General features: G+C 41.9%; 1 protein-coding gene across 2 annotated transcripts; it reads right to left on the bottom strand.

The window, feature by feature from the left end:
* Positions 1-266: 266 nt before the first annotated feature.
* otulinb (OTU deubiquitinase with linear linkage specificity b) lies at positions 267-10,921 on the bottom strand. 2 transcript variants are annotated; one of them, XM_071534317.1, is made up of 8 exons: positions 10,725-10,921; positions 7,076-7,234; positions 5,633-5,700; positions 4,763-4,782; positions 3,885-4,028; positions 3,291-3,413; positions 2,322-2,591; positions 267-1,412 (listed from the first exon to the last, which is right to left on the bottom strand). In XM_071534317.1, exons 2-8 carry the CDS (start codon positions 7,165-7,167, stop codon positions 1,239-1,241), a joined length of 891 nt encoding a protein of 296 aa, XP_071390418.1. In that variant the 5' UTR covers positions 7,168-7,234; positions 10,725-10,921; the 3' UTR covers positions 267-1,238. The 2 variants fall into 2 exon arrangements, with proteins under 2 accessions (XP_071390418.1, XP_071390417.1); XM_071534316.1 differs by having other exon boundaries at positions 4,676-4,782; positions 10,725-10,920.
* Between the last annotated feature and the right edge of the window lie 290 nt (positions 10,922-11,211).

The following is an 11,211-nucleotide window of genomic DNA, read 5'->3' as shown; positions in this document are numbered from 1 at the left end:
CAGGACAATCACACTGAGCTTTGCTGTAAAGAAGAGAGCATGACTGTTGTAAAAATAAAAAAATAAAGTACTCTAATTCAGCCCGCTTTCTACAATACATAGTGAGATTTGTACAGGAGCAAATCCTGCACCTTGTTGTTTATAGTGCCATGCTGCAGTTCAGTTACAGCCCAGTACTCTGTCGCCCTCTGGTGCATCTTTACTGACACAGCAACAAAATCAAATCCCACATTGTTACAGGAAACTTTATTTGTATAGAACTTCAAAACAGTTACAAAATGCTTTACCAACAGTAAAACAATCATAAATAAAAGCCAATATGATGAAGAATAAAAATGCCAAAATGTAATTAAAAATGGGGTTACAGAAAAATAAAACAGGCAAATACAACAGGAATAAAATAGACAAAAAACAATTATATAAAAGCCTAATGGTAAAAATATGTTGTAAGAGGTGATTTAAAAAATCATTAAAAAGGTTCTTAGACACAGTTAAAGGACTGGAACGCAGTTAAATTAAAGAAGTGTTAAGAGATTTACAGATATACAGTCGAAGATCGTCTGCATAGCAGTAGAAAGAGTTGCAATGCCATATTTGCTGGCATTGAAACTCTTTCCACTGGCATGCCGACGATCTTCTAGATAATGACAGAATTTTCATTTTTGGATGAACTATTCCTTTAAGTTTACTGTGAGTAAAACAATCAGGTAATGTGACGTTTTGGTCCAAAGCCTTTTAATCAAGTCACAGTTATAGTGCAAATCTCAACACTTTGGACTCCAGTTCTTATTGTCTTACACAGCAATGTTTCTTTAAAAAAGTGCATTGGACACAGTAACACTGGTAACATATATTGTTACTAAAGGCTATATTCCAATGTTCACATAATGATGTCAGTTGTAAAAGAGTCTCACAGCAAAACCAGTGTTGCTTAAATCACAAAATCAACAACAGTCTTTTACACTCAATATCTAGAACTCTAGATATTTAGTATTTTCTAGTTGACATTACACTCAGTCTAGATCACTATAGGTATTTATGGCAGAAGTAGACTTATGGCAGAAGTAGAATCAATTGAAGTAGACTAAATTGATAGCGCAATAATAACCTGAGATGAGATTCTGTTACAATCTGGAATATTCTGATAGTTCTGCCTCGGCCTAACAGCCTGTTCACAGGAATCCTTTCATGTCTGTCAGGAAGCACCAGAAGCATTCTGGGTAAGGTAGTTTGCGTCACTATTCCACAGGGACATTGTAGTGTCTGTCATCCTCTGTTATGAGGGGCAGGCACGGCCAATCTGCCTTCTGTTCACTGGGGTAGTAAGTGATAAATTCCTGGGAGTCGGCCTTGTACAGTCGGTAGACCTGCAGTCTGTGTTCCACAGAAAAGCCCAGCAAGCACATTTCCACCTGAACAAACAAAAGCACAATCTTTGACTTTTTGGACTTAACACTTTTGCAAATGTGATAAACCATCATAACTAAAAAAAATAATTGTCTGTTTTTTCTTCACTGTTAAAGGATAAGGCTGGTGTTTTTTAATGCATTTCTTACCGTCAACAAATCCTATGAAAATAACATCATCAATGCGTTTGCTCTCCTCCCGTTACTTTCTGACTTCCCACGTTCCCTTTAGCCTTCAACCCGGAAGTCATTGGCTCCAACTGTAAGCTAAAAACCTTTAAATTCAGCTCACAAAGACATAGTTTACATGTTAAAAATCGCTAACTGTTACCATGAAAAGTCAGGCTGTTGTAGTTATTACCAAATCAAATGGCAAAACACATTCATCGCTGATTTTGTTTTTTTCATAGAATTTGTTGACGGTAAGAAACACATTAAAAAACACCAGCCTTATCCTTTAAACATTAACAACATAAACTCTATATATGCATAAAATCCATGTCAGTATCATGTTTAGCTGTTGCAGACTGACAGTCCTTGTAGAAAACGTTCAATCAATGAAAGTGAAAAAATGTCTTCATTCCAATAAATCAGAACATAAACAAAGCCAGTAGTGAGGTGACAGTGTTTCAACAGGATACACCATACTGCAATTTTGACTGATTTTACACTGAAACATACCAAAAACACTCAAAAATGGATGTTACTAGTTCACGGTGTCCCCAAATGACAGAAAAAAATGGTTTAGCTGTCTTGTCGGATCTTAACTTATTTAACATTAGGTTGATTATGTATTCATGGCTCAAAAACCTTCGCCATCATTGGTTTAGATAACAGTTGCGTCCTCAGGCAAAAGCTACGTTGGCGAGTTTGCCCGAGTTTGCAAACTAACACTGAAGTTTCCAGGCACGTTACCTGCTCCAGTCCTCCAGAGAAGCCAACATGACTGAGGTGGTTTCTGAAGAGGGCCTGGGGAGAACTGGAGGAGTCTCTAGCAAACAGCAGCCAGGAGAAGTCTGGGACCTCCTGTGTCTCCATCTCTAGGAGGCCGTGGATCTCTGAGGCCGTCCGGAGCATGAGGTACTTCACAGCCTCCAGGAGGCCAAACTCCTCCTCCTGTCCCTGGAAGACCTGCTGGACCAGAACCTCCCTCTCTGCTGGACTGGACTGGACTGCTGCTGTCCACTAGACAGACAAGGAGACAGAGTAAGTCAGACACACCTGCAGCACATTCAACTAATTAGCAGAGCACATCCGCTAGTTGTTAGCTGAGTATATTTAGCCACAGTTCTTCGAGAGCGGCAGTTTCGTCACATTAAGACTCAGAATCACAAAGACTAAAGTACACACCACAAGCAACTTGGTTGATGGGTCGCTTATCTATGACACTGTGGGCGGGCCAGGGCCAGTCGGGCTGTACGCGATAGTAAAGATACAGTAACTTCACAGTAAGAAACAACAAGAATTGTCTTAACCAAGTGTTTCATTTCTATCCGTTATCTCCTCATCTCAATGTTTCCCAAGACGACTGACTCCGCTCCATCACCGCTCTCTCTCCAGTTTTGTCCGTCCACCTACTGTAGGTCTGGTGTGGAGAGGGGCCGAGAACACAGCTACACCTGCTGCCCTTTCCTAGTCTAGAGTAGCTAGACTTGCTGATCGATTTAACATAACTGCTGATAGGAGGGATGTTTGTACTTTACTTTTCCTGACTAACCTTGCAGCACTTTTGATCTCATATCACTCTAAACCATCTGGCTTCTTACCCAACTAATGCGTGAGGAATGTTCACTTATTCTACTGTAGCACTTATTCTAAAAAAGACAACTAGATAGACTGAGGTAGTCTTCCATAAAGAAGGGATTTCTTCAGTAGAAAATGTACCCGGTCCCTGAGCAGGTCCAGGTATACATGGAGTTGTGCCACGGTCCCTTGGGTGGTGCTGGGCTTCCTGTTTCCAAAGGGAAACTTCCATTGTCTAATCAGATGCCTGTCTGCATGGAGACTCTAGAAAACAAACAGAGAAGATTAGGCAGTCTTTCTTCACTTGTTTCCTTTGTCTTTCCTCGTCCTTATCCACATATACTAGTCCTTATCCACATATACTAGTCCTTATCCATACATACTGGGAAGGACAGTCAGGCTACAATTTCAGGCTGACTAACCAGAGGAGCAGATAAGAAAAAAGGACTATTTCTTTGTACATCAGACAACTACACATGTCCATCTTTTGGTGCATTTGTACAAACGGTACAAAGTCATAGGCCTACCTCCGTTATTCTTGTTTAGTGCATGAGCATGTTCCATTAACTGTAAAACTTCCAATAAATACCTGTCTCTAACAAATGACAGCAGCTTTCCACTGCTGAAATGGATAAAGGCCCAGCCTAGCAATGGAACTAGGCATTTTAGCTTTTTTATATAGCCAGTACTATTTAAACATTTATATTCAAGTATGAACTCAAAGTGTGTGCCTACTGATTGGATCTCCATATCACGGAGACGGGGAGGCAGGCGTTGTGATTGGCTGAGGATCTGGAAGAGGGTGGCCCTCAGGGCACAGTAGTTGTCTCCTCTAACTTTGCATAGCCGCCCAAACCTCTGGGCCACCAACCTGTAACCCTGCAACACCACAGAAACCACATTAACTGACCCTAACCCTAACAGAACCTCAGCCCTAACATAGCACAAAGCTAACATATCATAGCACAAATCTAGCCCTAATATAGCACAAAACTAACCTATCATAGCACAAAGCTAATGTTTCATAGCACAAAGCTAATGTTTCATAGCACACAGCTAACCTATCATAGCACAAAGCTAACCTATCATAGCACAAAGCTAACCCTAATATAGCACAAAGCTAACCTATCATAGCACAAAGCTAACCTATCATAGCACAAAGCTAACCTATCATGGCACAAAGCTAACCCTAATATAGCACAAAGCTAACAGATAGGACTACAGGTCTGTAGGTGAGAGAATTTCCACCTTTCTAATGATGAGAATGATTTGATAGATAATTGATAATAGAAAGGCTACTGCTAGTAAAGGTTAGTGGTGTGAGCAAGACTAACTAACTGAAACCTGAAAGGCATGTGGTGAGGAAGACCAGTCCATCCTCCCTGGTCACCAGCTTAGAGGGCAGTTTGTGTTGATTCCCTGTCCAACTTTATTGTCCAGAGTCTGGACAATAAAGTTTTGAATTGAATCAAAGTGAATTGATTTGAGCATTTAGACCTCTGTGATAGTTATGTAAGTAGTTAGACCTTCTTGATGAGGACACTCTTGGTCGTGTTGCCCCTCCATTCTCTGTCACTGTAGGACAGCAGATCTACTGAGGCAGAAACACTCACTCCTTCCCACAGTCTGGAAACTGCAATACAAAAGGACTGGTTGGTATCCAACACCTTCCAAGTCTTCTTCTTTAAAAAGTAAAAACAATGACAAGATGAGCGACTGATGTCTGGTAACTCAGAATGAGTCTGCCCGAGGTTTCCTCCAGTCTGTTCTCCTGCTGTCTGAAGGGGAGAAGGCAGATGAGGAGTTCCTGTCTGACGCTACCTGGGTATTTATTTATTACTATTTTTTTATTATTATTTATTATTATTTATTACTTAGGCTTACTGTTCAAATTGGCCTATAATGTTATTCAGGGCTTGATTGCATTGGCTCTTGATTGGCTCTAGGTTAAATAGATTCCGGTGTCAAATGTTGAACTGCTTTCGATGTTTTAACAGTTGCTGCTTCAAGTTTCAGTCAGCAATGGTGGCTTATGAAGTTTTTATTAATGGATCATCTGTTCTGTTTTTCTTTAGGTATAGGTTACTGTGGACTGTGTGCATCAAATTGTTTTACGACACATTAGAAGAAAAACGTGGGCTTTAATTATAGGCCGATAATAGTGTACGATTAAAGCTGCCTGTCTGCGCTAGCAGCTGCTGTTCCAATGGTGGGGAATTCGTGGATGGGCCAAAACATAATTTATGACTGATATTAAAATAAGCACACTCCAAAGAGAAAAGCCCAATTGTCCCATGGTGTTCTGTGCAGAACAGACTACAGCTGGAGAACTCGTTTTCAAGCAGGTCTGCTGTGTAAAACGAGCTTTAGGCTCTGAACGACACATCAACAAGTCCTAGTATGCTGAATCCCAAAGTTCCCCATCACTTCTAGTCTGGCAGTCCCCCCCCCCCCCCCCCCCCCCCCCAGTCATTCTTACTCACCAACTGTTTTGTCTCTGTCTTTCCTCTCCTCCTCTATGTCCTCTGCTCCGCGGTAAAGGTCTTCATCACTGCAGGAGAGATGATGGAGACAAGCTGTCAGAAATGGGCTGATCTAGGATCAGCAGGATTCCTGCAAATTTCTGATTTCTAAATTCCACGACTTCCATGACACATTTCCATGATCAATATTTGACAGCACATAAGCTCATATTTTACATTTCTTGTTAAATAGCTGATCTGAGCATCCAAATGTTTTATGTTGGCTAGGTACAACAATAATCAAGAAACTTATTTGGCAACTATTCCTTCAAAGGTAACTAGAGCAGACAAACTTGACACCAACTGTGTCCATGAACCTTTCAGACCATTTTGGACATGCATAATCTTCCAGGAATATTCCAGGCTTGGAAAAGTACAACTTTCACATTCCATGACCTCCAGGTTTTCAGTGTCAGTTAAACATCTCATTCATAACACCTGACAGGCAAAGCTGACACTAGCTCCTCCTCCATCACACTTTACCAACACCACTCCAGGTTGGTAAGGAGGCTAAGAACAGCCCGACTCCGGGATTCAGCTGAGCTTTAATATTTGGGCTTTCTTCATCATTTATGTACATCTTCTGCCAGAAAAAAAAATAAAAAATTTTAGCCGAGGAGCTCTGGTGTAAGTGAAGTACAATGGGTGAGTGATGTGTGTCTGTGTGTGTAGGGTGTTAGTGGGTGGTCTGTGTGTGTGTGTGTGTGTGTGGGGGGGGGGGGGGGTGTTAGTGTGTGTGTGTGTGTGTGTGTGTGTGTGTGTGTGTGGTGTTACTGGGTGGTGTGTGTGTGTGGGAAACAGCTGGTACTCTCAATGGGACATTGATTCAGATTGGAGTGTGTCTGCAGCTTGAGCTCTTTGGTCTTCTTAATATTGAGGGTGAGGTTGTCTCCAGCTGCTGGACCTTCTCCCTCCTCATCGTTGTTGGTAATCAGGCCCACGACTGCGGGGTCAACCGCAAATTTAACAATGGAATTTGAACTGTGAAGAGGCACACAGCTGTGGGGGAAGAGGGAGTAAAGGAGGGGGCTCAGAGTCAGGCTGGAGGAGGTGCAGCTGCCCGACCGGACGGTCTGGGGTCTGTTGGTCAGGTAGTCCGGGGTCCAGTTGCACAGGGAGGAATCAAGGGGGAGGAGTTTGGGGGTCAGCTTGGAGGGGAGGGACAACCTTGGGGTAAACGCTGTGCTTCAGTTGAGTCGGAGGTTTGAAACCCCGGTTAAACCAGAGTTGAAGCCAAGCCTGAAAAACTAGCCAGACTGGACCAGGCTAGTCTGGAAGGATACGTTTCCATGGTAACTTAGCTTGGACTTACTTAAACCTGCTTTGTGAAACCGAATGCAGCCCTCTGGATTAGAGAGCCTAGCGTTACCAATACTAGTCCTTTGTCTCCGGATAAAACCATACCTGTCCTCTGGTGTTGCTGAGCCTCGGCTCAGGCCGGGCTCCCGGTCTTCAGCCAGAGACGGAGAGAACTGGGAGTAGCTGCTTGTATCCATGGAGACCGCTTGGTTAACAACATCCTCCCCCTCCGGAGAGGCCGTCCCGGCTCCAAGGTTGGCCAGTCTGTAACAGAGAACACATTTCATTATTGTTGGGTCTCGGTCTTTCGGTTTGAGACGATGGCCTACTAATGTAGAACTGTGGTCTTCGACCGTGAGCCATGGAGGCCCAAGAGGTTTTTACACCAGCAGCTGATTTCACTGATTGGCACAGGAGGACCTAACCAGTGAAATGTGCCGGTGTAGTGTTTGGTTGTAGCGTTCGTCCGATATATCGTGATTTACGCCTTTTCTCGCATATCGGATATCGGTCGCCAATGTTGCCCCTCTTCCGATATGAACGTAGCACATTTCGTACACAGGGGTAATTCAGTGTGCTTTACATACATAAAAGCAAAAAGGGACATCCATATATAATTAAAAGTAAGTACAAAGTACATAAAATAGTAATTAAAAAGAGAGTAATATAATTAAAAGATTAGTAATAAAATGAAAATACAAAGTACATAAAATAAAATAAAGAAAACATAGTGGAAGTAGCCTCGACTGTATGTTTATATCTTTTGGAACACCGAATAGAGAACCGTAGAACAAAAACCTGCCAGTAGAGCCTAGCCATAAGCCCGAGACGTCACTTCCCCACCAGGAGTGACTGGAGGTCTACTTCCAGATTTAATGTACAGTAGGAATAGAGTGCAAGTTTTAGAGCTCTTAGACTCAATCGTAGGCACATGAAAACAGAAATGTTTTTAACCTGGATTTAAAAATTGCTACATTTGGGGCACGTCTAAGATCTTCTGGCAGTTTGTTCCAGTTGCCTGCAGCATAACAGATAAATGCTGCTTCACCATGTTTAGTTTGGGCTCTGGGCTCTACCAGCTGACCTGAGTCCATGGATCTAAGAGCCCTACTCAGTTTATATTCCTTAAGCATATCAGAGATGTATTCTGGGCCAAGACCATTCAGTGATTTGTAGACTAGTAGCAGCGCTTTAAAATCTATTCTGTGACTAAAACTGGAGTAATGTGCTCTGTTCTCCTGGTCCTGGTCCAGAATAAAACTCTAGCAGCAGCATTCTGAATGAGCTGCAGCTGTTTAATGGTCTTTTTAGGGAGACCAGTTAAGAGACCATTACAGTAGTCCACCCTACTGGAAATAAAAGCATGGATGAGCTTCTCTTGGTCATTGTGGGACACCAAAACCTTGATTCTGGCTGTACTTTTAAGATGATAGAAGGCTCAGGTCTTCAGACTTGGTCTTTGGTTTTTAGAGCCCGAGAGTTGAGCTGTTTACTAATATTAATTCTCTTTGTTACCAAACACAATAATCTCTGTTTTGTCCTTATTTAAGTGAAGAAAATTTTGGCCCATCCAATTATTTATCTGGTCTAAACAATGACACAGAGCGTCTATTGGGCCGAAGTCATCTGGTGAAAGAGCCGGATATATCTGAGTATCATCAGCGTAATTATGGTAATCAATGTTGTTGTTCTGTAGAATTCGACCCAAAGGCAGCATGTAAAGATTAAAAAACAAAAGAGGTCCGAGAACTGATCCCTGGGGGATTCCACATGTCATAGCCACTCTGTCAGATTCATAACTGTCAGTGGTGACAAAGTAACTCCGGCCTTCTAAATAAGACCTGAACCAATTAAGGACTGCTCCGGAAAGTCCAAACCAATTTTCCAACCTGTCCAGCAATATTCTGTGATCTGCAGTGTCAAATGCCGCACTGAGATCTAATAAAACCAGAACTGATATTTTACCTGAATCAGTATTCAGCCGTATGTCATTTAACACTTTTATGAGAGCTGTTTCAGTACTGCGGTGAGGTCGGAAGCCTGATTGAAATTTGTCAAAATGACCACTTGAGTTAAAAAAATTGCTGAGTTAATTAAAAACAACTTTCTCAATGATCTTAGCTATAAAAGGAAGATTTGAGACAGGTCTATAGTTGTTTAACACAGAGGTATCCAGAGTTCTCTTTTTTAAGAGTGGCTTAATGGCAGCTATTTCTAATGACTTTGAGAAGGTGCCTGATAGCAGTGAGCCATTAACTATTTGCTGCAAATCAATTTTTACGAGTTAAAACTAGTTTTAAAGAAGTCAGACGGCAGCGTGTCGAGACAACGTGTCGATGATTTCAGATGCCGAACTGTTTCCTCCAGGGTTTTTTGGTCAATAGTATTAAATTGTGACATAATAGTCAAATTGTTTCTCGGTGGCTGTAGAGATTGGTTAGTTCTATTGTCTGACTGTGTGGCGTTGATAGTCACTCTAATAGTTTTGATTTGATTTGATCTGTGGAAAGGAGTTCTGGGGTTATCTGTTTTGGGGGGTTTGTGAGCTTGTCAACGATGGCAAATAGAGTGTGAGTATTATTGATGTTCCTGTTAATCATCTTAGAAAAATGTAGCTGTCCTGCCCTGCATAACTCATAGTTAAAACTACAAAGGCTTTGTTTATATAGGTCGTAGTGGATTCGAAGTTTGGTTTTTCTCCACTTACTTTCGGCTTTCTTGCATTCTCTTTTCAGTGCTTTTACCATCATGTATTTCTCCACGGTGTCTTCTGTTTGCTCAAAGTTTTCTTGACATTTACCGGTGCAACAACATCCATGACATGCAAAATTTTCAAGTTAAAGTTATCCAGGAGTACATCAACTGTCTCTGCATTCATAGTTGGTAACATAGTTATTGCATCCATAAACTGAGCACTAGTACTCTCGTTTCTATACTTTTTCATAACAGAAACAGCTCATTTGAACATCCGGTGCGATCAGTAAGTCAAAACAGACAGAAATGATCAGAAAGAGTCCTGAACCCTAACAGGAGAAATGTGGAGACCTTTAGATGGAACCAAGTGATGGTAGCTTATCAAATAAGGCTTGTCCCATAACTTACAACTGGCAACTCTAGCTCACCCCCCCCCCGACCCCCCACTGATGGATTTCTGCACTGCGACCCGCTCTCCTCCCTCTCTGTCTCTCCTCTCTCTGTCTCTCTGTGGATGGACTGTCTGACTGTCTGATCCAGACCGGTCCTGGTCCTGGTCCTCACATGTGGCTCTATCGCACGAGCGTCACGGAAGTCTCTGTTTCCATGGAAACTCGAGCCAGTTGAGTCTGTTGAAGCTTTTCAAAGTCACTTAGATCTTTTCCTCTTGCCATCTTAATCCAGATCGAGGTCAGCTGGGCATGCTCAGCGTTTTTACACATGCCACAAAGCATGATGGGATGCTAATGCTTAATTGTAGTATGCAGTACACCCGTATGTTTCTCCACTCATTAATTCAGCTTTTTCCTTTAATAAAATAAGGTTCATGACTATGAAATGTATTTCGTCACAGCATGCAGCTGAGTTCAATCAGAGCAAACAGGAATACAGCAGGATTTTCTACTGTCAATCTATTTACCGTTAGCTTCTTAGCTAACGCTATCAGTAAACACAAAACCAATTTTGCCTTAATCAGGAAAGCTGGAAACATAAACGACAACCTGCAAATATTACTGACCAATAACAGCGCGATTGGCACTTTTTAAACGTCAGAAATTACCTTATTAATTTGTATTTTCCAAAGCTTTTGAGCACACTGACGTTACCGGTGAAGTCCGACCACAATACGGAAGGGAAATGATCTGAATGCCATCGCAAGGAATCCTGGGAATGTGAGTTTTCATAGTGAGGGGCCAGATATATACAACTGGAGATCTTGTATAAACTGTAGAAACATGCGTAGTCTCTCCTTCAGATTTATAAAACCCTGCTGACATTTTCACATTGTTATGTTTTCTAATCCTCAATCATCATGAAACTGCGCATGCGCGGGAGCCTAACGTTCACTCCCACAATCGTCCATAAATGGATTAACCTGGGGCACGTTCAATCTGAAAACGGTGTGCACCGTTTTGCTACGGTTTCCGGGTTGAACGTCATGTATTTGACATATAAGACATGTTTGTATCTTTTGCTATTGTATGTACCATTGTGGAGTGACACTTTCATAAACTTTTCTACTCCACTCTACTCCTCTAAATATATAA

This window comes from Centroberyx affinis, unplaced genomic scaffold (assembly GCF_046629955.1).
Source record: "Centroberyx affinis isolate AG114_WGS23_722 - 3 ecotype Tasmania unplaced genomic scaffold, CSIRO-AGI_Caff_v1 ptg002517l_1, whole genome shotgun sequence".
Classification (NCBI taxonomy): Eukaryota; Metazoa; Chordata; class Actinopteri; order Beryciformes; family Berycidae; genus Centroberyx; species Centroberyx affinis.
The sequence above is the reverse complement of the archived record's forward strand: the minus strand, read 5'-3'. Positions and strand labels throughout refer to the sequence as shown.